General features: G+C 34.4%; 1 protein-coding gene across 2 annotated transcripts in view; it reads left to right on the plus strand.

Annotated features, from left to right (window-relative positions):
* Positions 1–881: 881 nt before the first annotated feature.
* LOC144837627 (BMP-binding endothelial regulator protein-like) overlaps positions 882–18873 on the plus strand; it is an 88304-nt gene continuing 70312 nt past the window's right edge. The window contains exon 1 of one of the 2 annotated variants that reach the window (XM_078692834.1): positions 882–903. In XM_078692834.1, the coding sequence (XP_078548960.1) occupies positions 897–903 (7 nt within the window). In that variant the 5' untranslated portion in view covers positions 882–896. Of the gene's footprint in view, positions 904–3763; positions 4472–18873 lie in introns of those variants that run through there. The other variant, XM_078692826.1, reaches the window with a different exon arrangement.

Genomic DNA, 18873 nt, shown 5'->3' on the forward strand with positions numbered 1-18873 from the left:
TTGATTATTGATATCAATCAGTAATTGATTGGTTAGATAATTGATATTGGTCAATTATTTTATTGACCGTTTGATTAAGTGAATTGATTGGTTGATAAATTGATTGATATTTAATATTTGTGCAATTTAGGTTACACATTATTTTCTGTACACTCATCCTGTGCCGCCTTTATCTTTTATAATTAGTGTTCAGTCACTTATGTTTTCCTTCCCAATTTATTTTGTGGTTTTGATGGTTGCTTACTTGTCAATTTCATGATAATGGGTTCAAGTCTTATTTGATATTAGAATTTATTTCCTAACAACCACTTACCAAACAGACTTATTAAGAATGTACGTAGATAATATTGTGTGTTTGTTTGTTCTGTAAATTGTCTGTACCACTTACCAGGACAAAGATTATATTTGCTATTTGCATTAATAATAATAAAACAAAATAATAATCAAACTATATAATTGTACTTTATTCTATACACTCTTGTCGAATGCATTGTTTAAGAATCTATGAAAACGCGTCCAAATAATTTTTAGTCTTTAAGGCCAATTTACACAGACGAGCGGTAAGCTGAAAACCGCATAGCTTGTCCCACGTATAATCTGTATCTATCCTGAGCAGAAACCGCCCGTCCGCTCCGCGATGGTCATAAGGAATAACATAGATTCTATATTTTTATTACCGTTACCGCTCGTCTGTGTAAATTGGCCTTTATCCTGTATTTCGTAACAGTCGTCTACGGTTTCGTCAAAAACCTCACATCGAGAGTAATCTAGATAGCGCCCTCTATATCGTCACCGTTTATCGGTTCCTTCCGTGCGTGCGAGATGGTGACGGTGAGGAAATTGAAGGCGAACGCTAATAAAACAAGGCACGTTCTTCAATATATAAAGCATATAAAATGCAAGGTAGGCCTACGTTAATCTAATAATATGAATTCCAATCATTATTCATACATATTTCGTTAAATTCATAGATTTTAAAAGTTATTTATATCGTAGGCCTAATGTATGTGTATTCGTAACATGGCGCGTGCAGGCTTACTTTAGTTATTTACCCGGGTAAGTTGTTATACCTTGCCCATGAAGTGGCGGGTAAATTTACTATTTTTAAACTGGCCCTAGGAGGCCTTTCAAGAATCTTATTTTCTATATTTCTGCGAATGATCTAGTTTAGTAACTCAAATACATGGTCTAGGCAAGCAGGGAACTCTTTCAAAATCTGGATATAGACAAAGAAATATATTTACATATCATCTTGATGTTATTTATGAGCTTATGTTGGGAATACACTATCAGTATCGGTAGCCATCTTGTTATTTCAAGGCCATCTTTTCCAATTGTCAAAGAATTTCAAAATCATTTAATTGGAATGTATATAATTTATACTTATCTTGATAGCTATGGTTTATTCGACGCTGGCCATCTTCAAATAACGACATATTTGACCGGGGTTTTGGCTGTGTCTTAATGTTAACACATACAGGCGTCACGTGATGCATGTTACACTGTATTATTTGCCTGTTTTAATAATGCAGAATTATCGTGATCTGTATGTTGATAAAATTGTTGTAATATAGTTTATTCGAATGTTTTTTGACATTTATACTTATTTCTGATACTACTGCAGTCGTGAGTTGAGGCCTAGGATGTGTGTGATCCTAGCGGCAGGTGCTTGCCTGTGCTCATTCACCGCGTACATGATTCTTAACGTCGTTACCTAATTACTTGGGTTTTTAGATAAACTAAGTCACCAAGTTATTATTCTCGTGGGATATTAAAACGGTATTCGTACAAATTATCGTCAATTTTGCCAAGGAGAAATGCTAGAGTAAAAAAATATTTGATTATTTTAAAAGAGTGTGTTTTGAATTGGTTGTGTGCGATTGGGATAATATTTCGCTAGAAACAGCCTGTCACACACCATTAGTATCTAATGGGTGGAAATGCGTTATAGTGATGCTGCTGATCGAATTGTTCTAATACAAATCTATAATGTGATAATAATAGTGTTCTCGTGTAAAGTTCTTAACTTTATAACCTTCGAAATAAATTCCACTTTGACAAAACACCTGTTGATTTGCATAATATGATTATTGCGCAAAATGTTATTCTTTTAAATACATTTTTAGTGTTTTACAACCCATATTTCTCAGTCAATGCAATATTTTATTTTTTATTTTTTAAAGTATTTATTATGTATTAAATTTTAATAATAATAATACCGATACAGTATTTATATTTATTTATTGTCCAAGCTAATAAATATTACATCGTTCATTGACTTTCTGATTCTGACACAAAAAAAATAAAAATAAATTTAATTTTAAAAGTGTCTCCCTTTCCAGCTGGGTAGAATACAGTAAATGCTTGTAACGGTCCGTGTGAGCATTTCTGTTCCTCTACCACTTTTGACAATAATGGCACCATACTTTCGAATGGAAAGCGGAGGGCATGACTGTGTCCTCCAATGTTATGAAAAATACATAGACTGTACAATAATATTAATTGAACGTGTAGTTAATTAGAAGACAATCACAACATTGTTTTCCAATTGATTATGTAGGCCTAAGAAAAACAACAAATCGTGACTAACGCTAATAAGTTCTAGTTAAATGTTGAATTGTTTTATATTTTAATTTTTCGTTCGAGTTCAATGTGTATGCAACGGTCATTGTCACACATCCGTTACATTACAGAACAAAACAGGATTGTTAAAAACACGAGGCAACCAGGGAAGAAGTCCCTGAGACAACCTATCTAGGCCTAGCATGCAGGAATCCTAGCCGACTGCTGACGGCCTAGCATGCACGAATCCTAGCCGACTGCTGACGGCCTAAAACATATGTGTGGATAAAAAGGAAAAATGTCTGGTTAAAATTAGCCTCGAAATGAATAAAACTTGCTTAATTGTGTTTTCTTAACAGTATCCATATTAACATTTAAAATGATTAAAACAATTATATTTCGACAATTATGGAGCAAATCGGCTGGTGAGTATCGTAATGTGTTTGATTTAATTAATTTACTCAATTTCCTTTATAAATATTTATAATTCATATCAGTCACTATTAATGTCACCAATGATCTAATATCACATGTCCAGAAGTTTGTGACAATTTAGATGAAGGACTTTTGGGTAATGTAATAATGTACTGTATGTCGAACAATTCAAGCCAAAAAAAAAAACCACCATGCGTTTAATCGTCGGCTCAAATAATTGCAAATTCCCCATGACATTACAAACAATTATTTTCGTTATGCAAGTTTTTATTTCCAGATAGAATGGCATACTGTAGATATTTAAAACTATTCTTGTTATTATTGTGTTGTATGTACTTTTGCTATGACTAAAGTTTGTCTAACTTTTTTTTTATTATGAATACTAGGCCTATATCACCTTGGAAGTGTACCGCGTGTAAGTGGTTAAATTGTGTTTTGTTAGCCAATCAATGGAAGATAAAATTAGAATTAATATAGGCCTAGTAATCATTAGCCGTAACTTGTTCATTGTTGAGGCATCACGCACTGGTTCTATTCAGCAGCGTGACAGTATGCCAACTGAGACAGTTGGTAGCAGTACGCTTTCACGATAAACTACTAAGGGCAACCCGTTCAGGAAATATCGAATTTTGATTTCATTAATATCCCACGTGAGCAAGGAAAGCAGCTGATTGGTGGGTTAAAGAGTCGTCTGTAATACGCAAGGCAGACGATCAACGAGTTCATCATCACTGATTAGTGTACAAAAAGTGTCAACAACAATAAGAAGACGGTTTATTATACTAAAGCTTCAGATGCTGTTGATAAATACATCATCGCGATTATAATTATCTTATTTTCCAATTGCTGTTGAACTACATAGTTGGATTCAACGGAGTAAAAGCATTTTAATCGCAAGTGACACCTGTATGCATAAGTACGTCATGCTGACTGAAAAACCGTAATTCTTGTGCACTGTGATAATTGCTGCTGGTACTGTATTACGTTTCCGGTGATCGAGAGGGCCTGGTAATTTTATTATCCAAGGCCGAGGAAGCACCTCGCCAGACGCTTGGAAATAGTGTATTGGTAATCTACGGATCGTCGTGTTAGGGGAAGCAATGAACCGGGGCCGGTATTAACAAAACGGTGATTATAGCGACTTTGTCATCATCATCGTGAATATTATTAACATAGTTAACCTGATTATATCAACTTGCTGGAATATAATGTCAAATTATTTGATCGATAAAGACATTTTATTTTATCATCGTTGTAACAGACACACTTCGTATATGGAATACTCTTCTGAAGGAATATAATTGGAATTTTTTAGAATTGATTTTTTTGAATGAAATTTTAACCTGGAATTTCTAGACATTGACTATAATGCGAATGTTAGGTGAATGGGTAAGGAATGCCCTGTATCCGAACTTATTAATTTTCGCTGTTATTTTATTCCATACGTTAACAGGAGTTCACACACAGTTAGAGGGTAAGTCTTTTACAATATCTTGTCTGTACTACTTTTATAATGTTTTTTTAACGACCCATGTAATTATTTTGAACACAATGTTGTTTCGCCTGAGTAGGTCGGCCTACACTTATTTTGAAATAGTTTCGATGCATTGCAATTTGTATGGCATACCGGTATAAAGCCTGATCTGTTATATACTGTAGTACCGTATATTATATAATATAGTTGAATGTAATATACGTACAGTACCTATATTTCAGTAATGTCTATAATGCTATATAATGACACAACATTATATAAGTATATATATGTGATAAATGCACTTTCTGTATATGTATAGGCCCTAATATATTCGTTCAAATTGTTTATACAATTGAGTTCAATGACCCCAAAACTTATTTTCAGGCCTATCTTTATTATATCATAATGTGAACGCAATCAAGGATACACAAACTATATTATGTATGAACCGCAACATATTGTTTATGATAACTTAAATACAAACATAGTAGGCCTACCACATGTCGATTTGTATGTCGATGTCGATGTGTATAAATATGCACTTTGTACCGTACCGTAGTCCCAATATCACTTCCCTGTAATAGTGTTGTTATAATCTACATTGAACCCTATTTAATTGTTTTGTATTGTGTGATGGCGCGCCAAGAACTATGGGTTTTATCTGTTTCTCTCATCGTCTGCCGTCGCCTGTTGTTAGTTCCCGCGTGCCAGACGCACTCGTTTTTGATTGGCTCTGACTAGATAAGCACGTGCTAAGTAGTCGTGTAAAGCGACAGACAATTAAGAAACAATGGTCAGGATTATCACAACAAATAAAACACGAAACCAATCTAATAAATCTGGAGTCTTACAGACTAAAACATTACAAAGGGCCCAGCAAAAGTAAACCAATACATTATACAAAAACAACTTTTTGTTCACAAATAAAAATTGAAAACTAAAACATATAGAAATTACACCTATTCAGTTATTATATTTAACATATCTTCGGAAATGTTAGAGAACATTTTTATATATTATTCACTTGATAATTAGTAATTTTTAACCACATTTATACTTATGTTAAAATTTACTTAATATAACACAAATCACAAAATTCATATATTTCTTCAAGACAATGAAATCGCGAAAATATAAGGTCGCAAAATAATTCGAAGTGTAAAATCGCGAAAATTTCCGACCGCGAAAAAACTTTTACTGCTCTTTTTTCAAAATTAAATCATTTTTTTTGCTCACGAAAATAATATACTTGACTTATATTGGCATAGATATATAGAGAAAAAATACGTTCGTAACACTTTCTCTTAACGAGTAATATCGTATCCGCATAACAACATTTGTAAAGGATATTAATTTAGGCTTAGACATGCTTTCCTTTTTTATTATTAAATATCATTGCATAAATTGAAACCATATGTAATTGTATATATATTTCTTATAGATCAACTAATTTCTTTCAACTTTAGCTTGAACTGTTAAAAGGGCTGTCATGATGATTTAACATCACTTAAAAACAGCGTGTTTCTTGTTTTATAGTCTGTAGAGAGATAATATTTTAGATATATATTAAATGAATCATAAGAATTGATTTTTTTTAATTCACTTTATTCAATCATCATACATAAATATTTGACAGTATTTTGTACAGTATCATAGGTAAATGTTGTGATACAGTGTCATATGTGATACTCATTGATACAGGCATGGGCATAGGTCCATGATACAGGCACCATATGTGACCCAGTGTGCCACTGTACTACAGTTTGCATATGATACTGGGTTTTATGTCTTTTTTTTATGTGATTTCTTTCTTTATTCATCCAAAAATTAAAAACAATACATAAATATAACATTATAATATATAATATATAAAACATTTAAATTGATAAATGATAAATTGGATAAAAAGGAAGAAGAGAAAAGGAAACTTCATGCCTATCTTATTTTCAAACTTTTAGTTCAGTTCATAATTATAATACCAGAAATAAATTTGATTATGCTTATGATTGTTTTAATACGGAGGTTGGCAAGCATGATATAACTTTTCAAGGACCAAAAATTTGGAATTCTTTACCAGATGAAATTAAAATTATTAATTTTATATCTTCATTTAGGTTCAAACTACATGAATACCTTGTTTCTACTATTATTGTTTAAGTTGATCATATATCTGTCTTAAGTTAAATAATAACTGCATTTGTTAGATTAAATGTCTTTTTTGTTCATTATCATATATTATATATATTTCTTACCTTACCTTATTTTTAATTATGTTGCCTGGACCCCACATTTTAAAGCTTAAGCTTCCAGTGGGGTACCCCTTTTTCTCATTTATTATCTATTATTTCTAGAAAATGTTAACTGTATTTTGTTTTTATTTGAGAAATAAATTATTGATTGATTGATTGATCTATGTCTTATGTCATACAGTAAAGGAAATCGGTTTATCAATACTTATTATATAGATAAAAAGTTTCTTGAGACTGTTAAAATTCCACTTTTATTCAAACATAATTTTATAAAATCTACTAACTTTGTAAACAGAAAACATACATAATCAACATAAACATTTCTCGCTCGTACCAATAATATTGTTTTAAATATTTAATAAGTAAATTATTGACTATTTATCATTAAGCCGCTTATTAATATTAATCATTTTATATAAATATAGTGTCTCTGAAATACTAACACGACGGTTCAATAGACATACTAATACATGACATCTAAAGGGCTATGTATACTTACGTTTTTTCGTTCATTCATTTTACCATTACCGGTCCACTTGATATAAATGAGAGTTATTTGTATATTAGCATACAGGCGAGTTAACTTAAGTTGTTTGATACAATAATGTAAATATAATATGATAAATGCTATATACAGACAACATACATAAATCAACGTTCGCGTACCAATAAAAATGTCATTTTTGCATCAATACCTTATTAAATATATAAAACTAAAAGACTTACTATAACTATAATGCTGTTTTCCCTTAACATTCGTTCGTTAAATCATTTATTAATTATTAGTTATTTGTATTTGCATAAATTAGATAATGAACTTATATAAGTTAAGCATTGCGGTAATGTTCGGATTCAGATAGCCACCTCGATTAGGCCTAGGTTTGCAGAGTGTGAGCGTTAAGTCAAACATTAACCATTAAAAACAAACAATACTTAATTCGTGTATATTTGTAATGTAACATTATTCAGGTATTCAATTTCATTGCGTACTCTTCCATGCTGTGAATATACTGACGTGGAGTCTACACGTCTATTGTTAAGGCCTAAAAGACAACAACTTTTAAATCTCTGCCCACAGAGAGAGAATAGGCCAAATTGATCTGTAACGCAGTGTCGTCTGCAGTGTTGTCTGTTATTCCTGCAGCCCGTGTAACCAGTCTCAGCCCGCGGGGCCATCAATTCAATACAGACTCCAAGCCTGTGCTAACTAATGGAGAAAATATGACATTTTTGAAAAAGGCACGTAGGGCTTTATGAGTCGTGGCATCTTACTACCCCAGGCGTAGCTGGTTAAGCTTGCCTGATGAACTGTCTGCCCCTTCTGTCCGAACAATTCAAACAGCCTAGCTGCAAATCGACATTGACAATGTACTTGTGTTAGTGAACAAATTACAGCTATTTATTGACCATTTTGTACAACTTCAATAATTGAAAAACATTTGTAAAAGTTGATGATAGAAAATCGGAAGTTTCCCCACTTTAAGCTGTATATGATTGTATAAATTATTACTGCAATTATTAACAGCATACCATGTTTTTAAGTAAAAGTTGTCATATATTAAGTTTGGCTGTCGAGTGCTAAATTATCTAATAATAGAAACACTAAACAGATACGCATTAGCCACTGCTGTAGAAATGAGGTTTAGGTCTGTCTACTTAAATAACTTTTAAGCTAGGCGTTTGCATATTATATCCAGTGAAATGATTTCCCAAGTAGGCCTACCAGAGTTTGAGGAGGAGCGCTTAGGCATTTTAGAGCGTTTGATAGACCTTTTCACACTCGCAGAGTTTGAGAAGGAGCGCTTAGGCATTTTAGAGCGTTTGATACACCTTTTCACACTCGCAGAGTTTGAGGAGGAGCGCTTAGGCATTTTAGAGCGTTTGATATACCTTTTCACACTCGCAAAGTTTGAGGAGGAGCGGTTAGGCATTTTGGAGCGTTTGATAGACTTTTTCACTCTCGCAGAGTTTCATATATCTCTGTTATTTTTGTATTATAGGCATTGTTATGTTGTTTATTGCCGGCCTTTAAAATGTATTAATTAAATCTAAACGCGCATTTGAATGTAATCATCTGCTGTTTTGATAGTTAAAAGTGACTTCGTGGGTAGGCCTGAAAATAATACCAGGCCCAATGAATACTTTAATCTCACTACTCATCGCTGTCTGGGAAACGTTTTTATAAATACGGTCGTCTTTCGAGGTCTTTAGCGGATTATTTACGATTTAATTATTTGGAATTCAGATATTAGGCTTAATTTAATCAAATTTACTTTCCAATTAACGTTTCGCTGATGGTAATCTGGGAAGTTATAGCCGGGTTTCTCTGTGTAAGTACACCGACAGTTTAGTATATAACCAGGGAGAAAATAGGTTTCTCCCTGGTATAACCTTGTATTTATACTTAAATGATGTAATTACAGTTAAATTTTTATGCTTTTTTTGTACAACGAGTTAACTGTCATTTGGTATCCTTGATGTATATTCCGTGTGTGCATTAAACTAACGAACATTTTTAGCAAAGTCTATGTGATACTAATACCAATGAAGAGAATCATACATGCTATTTTGTGTTAACTCTTTTTTTTGTCTGTACAATGATTAGCTTAAGCTTCTTTATTTGCTATAGATATATTATGTGATTATAATAAAAAGATGAATGAATGAAATTGCTCATATTATATTATTCAAATTCACTCTTTTATAATAATCTCTGAATATTATTTGAGTTAAATGGTCTAAGAAAAATTTGTTTTGTTACAATTTTAAAAAGAGGCATTTATATCATACAACGTGTGACCTTTTCATGACATAAAATTGTTAATGCACTAATTACCGGTAATTAATAAGCCTCTATGGCGCCAAAATCGATATTAAAAACAATGCTACGTTGAACGGTATGAGTAGAACCCCTCCTCTCAGACACTCCTATTTAGGGGACACCACTATTATAAGGGACACCACTATTATAACATTTCCAAGGGCCAATATATGTTTTAACACCATAAATATTCAACCGCTGTGTTCAGGGGAAACCACAAAAGAAGGACACTTTGGAGTGCCCTTAAGATTCTATGATATTGACAGAGGGAGGATTAGTTATTGAAATCAGCTTAATTTTGTATTGATGAATATATCGATTTCTATAAATAAAAAAGGGATTTCACCCGACCCCTTATCTTCCTGATAAAGTAGCCGTGTTTTCCAAGCCTATAGCCTAAGCCTATTGTTAGATCTTTTTATAGGAACCAGATCGGGTGATAGTCTCAATCAATCAACAATTGGAATAAAAGTGATAATATTTATTAATGATGCAATACAAATAACTAGTAGCCTAAATTCAGAGTTTAATGTATTACGTTTACGTAGAATATACACACAATATTGTGGGAATACAGCATTTGTGAACAATAAAAGTTTACAATAGAAATCCAATTAGAAAATTGAAAAGCCGATACTCACAAGTGGGGAATAAAAAGGTTATTTTTATTCAGAATAATTTTTTGTCAGAATTTAAATAGGTCAATCTATACCCATTTCACATTATCAGAAATATTTGTGGATTTTCAAATATTCTCGTTTGTATGAACACACTTATTGGGTCGTTTATACGCGATTGTCGTTGCTAAGAAAATTACAAATAAATCGTTAATGTATATCTCCTGAGGGTGCGTATTGTTCGAGGGATCACACCATTCGTCTATCTAACGCAAAATTAAAAAAAAACTAAAATGCGTTTATTGTATGTATTAACTACTGTATGTAGCTCGAACGCGTTAACTGTTGACGTAAATGCGTCACCAGACGATTATTGGCGTACAAAAGCTAAACGCATTTTAGACCTTATTATGTAATAAATGTATAATACAGTACTTAAAAGCATGTGTTTATTAAGCTCTATTGGCATGAAACGAGAGATTAACACACTGTAAACGTTTTTCCAAACCATGGTTTACAGGACTAATTAACTAAACGAGATGGGAAAATCGATCGCGAACTTTTATCGTGCACAAAATTCCATGCGTTAGATACATTACATTGTTGATTTCTGAATAATAGGTTTAAATGTGTTAATAATTCGTGTGACTATTCGTTTAAATTGATACGGATCGGCTAATGCAATCCATATCACGACAAGTATAGAATTTACTCGGTGGTATTTTAAATCGAATGTCTTCTTCTCGGAGAAGGTTTTTGTTGATCGTTATATTCTGATCGCAGCCACATAATTATTAGTGGGTGAAATGTAGGGAGTTTGCAATACATGATAATCAATAGAGCGTTTAACGCACCGGAGAGGATGTTGACGCGTGATGTTCCAACGCAGATGTAAAGGGCGGGATGATCCAAGACTTTAAAAGGAGGGGGGGGGGGGGGGGGTGAATAAAGTGCTGCATCAATTGTCCTACCTTTTGCATTGTATCTAAATTTAGGGGTTGAGGAACTGGGTCGCCCGTTGGTTCCACCTACGGTATGTGGCTTTTACAAAAATCATGCTTAGGCTATGACTATAGTTGCTAACAGACACACGGCTTTAGTTTCTTTTTATAGCTTTAGGCCTAATAGTAATTCAAAACAAAATATATTGCGTTTGAAACGCAGTAAGATGACTTGATCCGATGATAAAATGGATGAAACCAAAATGACCAATATATCCTTGAGTATAGTTTAACTTCACAAGAAATGTTGATACCACTTGATAACTTTTTCCTTTTTGCAGCTAGATAAGAATTGAGATTGGCTTTGTCGAAGGCCTGATCAGTGATACGGGGATGACCGTGTGGTTTATGAAGTGGCCAAATAGGAAATAAACATATTTATGCGAATAAGATATTAAATAAACCATTACGTTATTTAATACGATTTAAGCTAGGCACTGTCCGACAATCATTTTGCTAATCTGTTTAATAGCGACCTGATGAATAACTACGGCTAGCTTTTACCAATGTTGTGACCTGGTTGGGGCTAGCTTGTGACCAATGTGGTGACCTGGTTGGGCCTAGGTCTACTTCTTAGTCTATAAAACTTTGTTTGGACCGGGGGAGATATAAGATCTGTGAATGACAACGAGAATAATAAGTAAATTGATGAGAGGGAAGTTGATGGCTATTTTGACATTATCAATGCATTTCGGATGTGAACAAGTAATGACCTTATTAATGCATTTCGGATTCGAATAAGTAATGACCTTATTAATGTATTAAGTGCAGGCCTAGGCCTAAAGAGAAAACACCGACATGATATGATAGAGAGAGGATATGTGCACGTTACATGTTCATCTTGAAGAATGCTGCCGACGAATTATCACAATAATTTGATTGATTTGACGTTTTAATAAATGACAGTTCCAAGACCCGAATAAACTCATTGAGTGATCATTATAAATATTTCCCATCTTTTCAATGAACGGAAGTGCGCTACTGAACCTTGACCTGTCATAACCTCGAGTGCAAACGTCATTCGGAGGTGGGGGTCAAATTTAACTATTTAAAACCGATACCCCTGTGATTATAATTTACTCCCTTCCTTTTATTGAAACGGAAATAATAAATTATTTTTTACACAAAAAATGACTACGAATTCAGTAGCAATATTTATGTTTAAAAGATTGCTGTATCATCATTCCCGCCATTGTTGTTTTCGATTGCGGCACCATGGTCTGCTTCATCATTTCAAATTCGTTAAACATTCGTCATCCTTATATTCATGATCGCCTCATGATTGGCCTTTCGTCGCCTTGTACTATCGCCGTCCCCACCTCCTAGTCGTCAACGTGACCCGTTGCCATCGCCGTACCCCTGCAATCGTACCGTTCCGATTTCAACGTCAATCCTTTCGAATTTTAAACCTGTTTATATTGAAACAAAAACAACAAAAACTTTATAGAAACACCCCCTCTCCAACAAAAAACAACTAAATATATCAGGTTTGTGAATGTAAAATTAAGTTAGTTCCTCTTGTTGGAGGCAAGTAATTTGACCAATCACATTTGAGCACCAAACTGTCGCTTGATGCGAATATGCTTGCGTTTCATCTAAGTGGGAACAAAAGCTCAAAGCTCTATTTTGAATTATTTCTCTCAGCTCAGCTTATTTTCTAGTGATTTGTCTACAACAATAATTATTATCTTCTTGCTAAAATATCAGACTGATTAATTTTATGTAGCCCCTGTTTCCTTTACTTACAAAGTCGACAGACTTTTTCAATTTTATCAGTAATTATTAATTATGAAATTAATCCGAACTTTGAATTATCATTGCGCATGCGTGTAGCAATTCCCAGTGTATTCTAAATGCCATTGTGTACTTTATAATGCAGGGGCCAACATTTTTACAAGGGAAACATGTTCTAAAATGAAACCCCCTCCACCACCCCGCAATCAAAATATCAAATGGTTTTAACTTATATGCTTTCATCTTTTCTCTAGACCAGCTGAATGTGCGTGAATTGATTGTTATAACCGCCTTCCATATTTAGGTCTCTGATTGGTTGAAAGTTTTGGTATATACAGTATTACGGTACCGCAACCACACAATAACAATTGATTGTCTCCCGATAGAACATGATAATGTAACAATTCTGAGGCCTCGATACAGTCTTTTAACATACTTATTTATCGTTTTTTAAACAAGCATACGGCCGCTTGGACCGTCCGGACAAATAGGCTTAATATATTTTCGGTCGCGTGGATCGTCTAATGATACATGAAGGATGCCTTCGGGTCGCGAAGATCGTCCTAACAAACACGCTTAATATATTTTCGGTCGCGTGGATCGTCATAACAAATGCTTAATATTATATTTTCTGTCGCGTGAATCGTCCTAATGATACATGAAGAATGCCTTCGGGTCGCGTGGATCGTGCCAGAACTGTCCATGAAAATACGTTCTGACCTTATCCACAGACGACATCGAGAACTTCCCCTAATCGCTATTCCAACACTTTAGCCTAGGTTAAATAACTCTGACACATACTTTATATCGGCCAATTAATCGTTGCCTGGATTAGTGCTTGGTTAGTCTAGGCCGGCAGTGTCATGCGGATTTCGACCACGTTCAGAGAGAAGGTCGAATGCACTGGGGGTTGGAATTGTGAAATTGGGCCAACGTAATTTAAGTGAAAGTGTCGTTGTGAATTGTTTCTCTACACGTAAAAAACTCATAGATTAGTAGGCTTGTCATTTTAGTTTTTATTTGAAACCTAAAGTTGTTACAATTTGGTTAGGCTATGCCATTTGTATTTATTTATTTAGACGGTGTTGAATAATATATTGGGTAACTTAAATCATTAGTTTCTCTCGTACCTTCAAAAGTTTCTCTCGTACCTTCAAATTATTATGTTGACAGCCGATTCTAGATACTTCATCCAGTATCATAGGGTAATTCCATGATAGAGCGTCCCATGTGTTATAACTTATAACATGAATGTCTAATGTCAAAAGTCCGAATATATATTCGGATGTTTAATTTATAGCTATTTTAAAATGATTGACGATTGCATGAAATGGGTTTGTTGAAGTCAATTAAATGGTTCTCTAGGGATTGGGCTGGCTCGTAAATGCCAGGCCTGTCTTTCCCCACGGGAACTATTACCGCCCTTCTGTATTGATGGGGGAACGTTAGGAACAACCCCAAGGTCACTGGAATGAAATTTATTTTGTAGATTCGATGGAGAGGGGAAGTGAGGGTTTAAGTTGAGGGTAAACAGGACAAGTGATGTGACACAGTATCCCGCTTACTTGAGTGTGAACATTATTTAACGATTTGATCAAACATCTATTAACCATCATTCTCTAATCCATGTATCGTATATGTTTATAATGAAAGATTGGATACATTAGAATTTAATAGCGAAACCACCATGTTAAAGTAATACATGGTGCTAAGTAGGCCTATGCTGTTTTCATACTATGTTTTTATGCTCTTAGAGTTATATTATAAGCTACTAGTTATATTCATACTTTAGTTATATTTACAATGTTTAGTAGGCTATACTATATTACAATATGTTGTTTTTTTTCTAAAAACAATGATATAAATAGAACTAATATCCTTACGGTTCCAAAATATTAGCAATTTGTAAGCTTAGTTTAAGTATTGTATTTTGAAAGATTGCACGTTTTGTCAATCGAGGCATAAGTCGCTAGTAAGTTTGTGAAGGGTGTTGTAAGCTTTGAACGAGTTTGTAAAAAGAAAAAACAGCCGAAGGAACAAGATTCCTCAATTTTTATTAAGGAAATTATGTTTAGCTTATCAAGAGTTTAGTGTTTTAACTTCTGCAATATTTGGCTGCAAACTTTCGGACATTTTTCAATCGGTTTGCTTTACGTTGTAGTTGAAGAATATAGTCTATTTAAGCTTGGTTTGGCAAACAAGAGCAACACACGTAATTTGACCAATCACGACGCGATGGATCTTCGAAACTTTCTCCTGTGAATGGTCAACCCACTTGTGCTTACGTTGTTCCGTTGTGTCCGACAAACCGACCAACCAACTGACCGATTAACAAGCAGACACGCAAAGTCTAGGGCAGAGACGTGCAGACACGTTTTAAGAATAAACTTAATTTACGTCATAATGCAGTTTTGGCATTGTTGGCGTTTTATACGCACAGCATCTTTCTAAACGAAAAAGTGTGTAAAAGAAATGTCGTTTTTTTAATGTTACAAAGTAAATAAATTAATTATATAAATAAAATGTAGCTTTTGTGACTCAAATAGGGAAGTGATAGTGACCATGGCCTTCAATACAGGTGTCTGTTTACCAAAAACTGCGAAATATGACGAGTCACTGACAAATTGCATTGACTGATTGACAACTTGCACGATGACTGACAGTTGATGTGAGGTTAGGGTTGAATTGGTGTTGACATCCAAAGTGTTTTATCGCGTGCTGTTGAAATATTGTTCTATAGTTTGACAGTCGTGTACTATACCCTGGAGTGATGTGGTGTCTCAAACACCATAAAATAAAAAAGAAATCGACACGCGCGTACAAAGCCATAATAATTAACATAATGTGAACGCGCGCGTACGAAGTCATTACTATCAACATAATGTGAACGCACGCGTACAACATCATGATTATCAACTTAATTTGAACGCGCGCGTACAATCCGTGATTATCAACATAATGTGAACGCGCGCGTACACAAGCCCGTATATCAATATCATCAGCATGCTCACATTAAAAAACCTGTTGTTTTTGGTGAAGTTAACGCTGTAAAAAATCAACTGTGTAGGCTTATAATGAGTACGGTAGGCCACTCTGACCTATTTTGTAAAGTGTTCGAATTCAGGCATAAAATTGGTTGCAAATTGAGTGTGTAATTGATCAAGTATACTTAATGTTTTGTTTTGACGTGTAGCCTACGTATACTGAAATGGTGACATTTTTAGGCCTACATAAAACTATTAGGTGGCGGTTGCTAGACAGTCGAACGGCGGATCTCCATCGTATTGAGCCGTAAGCTGGTATGGCAAGTTGAAATACATTAAACCCTGGTTGTAACCTCGCACTTAATCGAATTATACAAGGCTAGTACAATGAAGGAAAGGGTATTTCCTGAAGAAAAATGTCAATTATACATCATTGAGATGATTAAATTTGAAGAACATTATAATGTTTAATAGCAATGTACATTAAATAATAACATGAATGGGAATGAACATGTTCGAATTGTCATGTGATGAAGCAATCCCTCGTTGAGAATTCCCTCAAGCAAATAATATCAGTCAGACTAGATAATAGTTGACGTTTGATAACTTTCAATGGTAATAATGCAATGTATAGGAGTAGCAAAGTCACACAACTGGCTTCATAACTATATATAGCTAATTGTTTGCATTAATATCAACGCAGTTTGAACGCATGCGTCAAAAGCAGCTATGATGCTATCGGCACGGTCAACCGTACGTCTAAGTTTTCTATCGGCATGATCGACTGTGCCTCAAATGCACTGTTTTCTATCAGTACGGTTAACCGTTTTTAGGATCCATCGTACCGATAGAAAAGAAATAAATTACAGGCACGGTGACCGTGACCGTGTCGGTTACCCCTTCTCTCAGGTATAGCATGATAGCCGGACGATTATATATGGCCATATTAAATAAATGTCGTAACACGTTCTTACCCACGTCGTAACTACTGTCAGACATTTAACATACAGCAACAAAAACGTTTTTTATCAAAATGTACTTTTGCCTTGTTTGACGAACTAGGCCTCCACATTAAAATATGTCAGATATCAATCAAATGTACAGCTGCAGTCTATTACTAGTAAGCCTATTTTTCGATAAAGAATTACAATTTATTATTCACATTTTTAAAAATGTGGTTTTAATAGTCAAATTATTTTAATGTTGTACGCATGTCTATCATAATAGGACATGTACTTCGTATGTATGTATTTTTTGTCGTTTGATGTCGCTAATACTTTGTTCCCATTTGAGAGACGCAACACAAGAACGTAACGCATCGTAAGTGATTTGACCAATCACAACCGATGGATTATTCGATCAGTTGCTTGTCATTGGTCAACTCGCTTGCATTGCATTTACGTATTTGCGTTGCGTCCTTAGTGAGAAACAAGCTTAACAATTATTTATATAACAATATTTCTCGTTGTTTCCCTTTCCTGATAATTTTTGAAAAAGCTAGTACAATACAACAAGTGATTATTTAACATAGACAAACATAGTAGTTTATGGGTCACGTGTTCATTATTCTAATCGTACGCACACGTAATTTTAACTCTGAACTAAATAACCTTGAATTTCCTCTCGTCAAACTCAAGTGTCTGGCTGTTCCTTGCCACTGCAGGTAATCCTAGTATAATATTCATCATAACTCTCTAGGCTAAGCCTTTTTAATATTTCAACCGATTAATCATCCTTGGATAACGCACTTGACCGCCTACTCATTTCCCGTTAAACCCTCCTCCTATGACACCTTCATCTTCCACATTGACAGCCTAAAAGCTCATCTTTTCCAGTCCCACCCTATCCGCTTGTTTGTCCATTCAAATACATATAGTATTAGATAATTTCCAACATAAGCTAGGCCTATGTTTCCTGTTGGATTTAATGTCATGAGGCCCCGGTGGAAAGCTGTTTTTGAGACGAATTATTATTACTCACATGCGTATGCTTTCAATTAGACAAGTTACATGATTGCGAACAGGTACAAAGTATTTGGCAATTTAGCAAAGTGTCCGACCCATGAGAATAGCTAATCATATATGTGAAGGTCTTAATATTATGTAAGCATCCGCTTTGTGAAGCCAGCGTTGTCTGTTGAAATAAATGGTTGAAGTATTGAAGTTAAAGAATTAGGTACCACTAGCCAAGACCATTGCAAATTGTGTACAATATAAAAGGCCTATACTATTCTTTTTGAGATGGATTTTACAAAGGCCTGTCAGAAAACTAGACCCAGTGCGTGAAGCACGATCTAAGGTTAAACGCATTTGAAACGTATGAAACGCGGCGGCTGAACAGATTAAGTATAGATAAGCGCGCCTGAATAGATTTGCTATGAAACGCGTCTGAACATACATAAAGATTAAACATTCAACTTTTCCATACAAGCAAACAAACACGCATCTGAACAAATTCAGTATAGAAACTCGTCTAAACAGATTCACAGAAGAAACGCGTCTGAACAGATTCAGTATAGAGATTCCGAGTAGTTCTAGAAACTCGTCTGAATTAACTAGAAACGCGTCTGAACAACAGTTATACCTCACGAAATAGTTTGCCAGTATTGTGTATTATCATTTGTTTTTATAGAATGTAATAACTAAAGTAAATGATAAATACATTATACCGATTACAATTGTGTCTGTCCTTTTACTGTTTAACTACAGTTTCTGTCCTATAAAGTGCATGTTGGATTTGAAGATTACCTTGCAAAAGCACAGACTGCAGTGTGTTCAACCTTCCACTTTATAGTGGAACGTACCAACTTGTTATGATGTTGTATTGGCAAATTGTTTGTGTCGTGTGAACACGACAACTGACATGGTTGGAGTCGTGTTCACACAAAAACACGACAACTGACAAAAGTGTTAGGTGCTTCAAACTAACAAGAATAATAACGGAACATTCCAATATAACATAATGAAAGGTCTAGGCCCAACTCATTAGATAAT

The sequence above is a fragment of the Antedon bifida genome, chromosome 1, assembly GCF_963402885.1.
Source record: "Antedon bifida chromosome 1, ecAntBifi1.1, whole genome shotgun sequence".
Lineage (NCBI taxonomy): Eukaryota > Metazoa > Echinodermata > Crinoidea > Comatulida > Antedonidae > Antedon > Antedon bifida.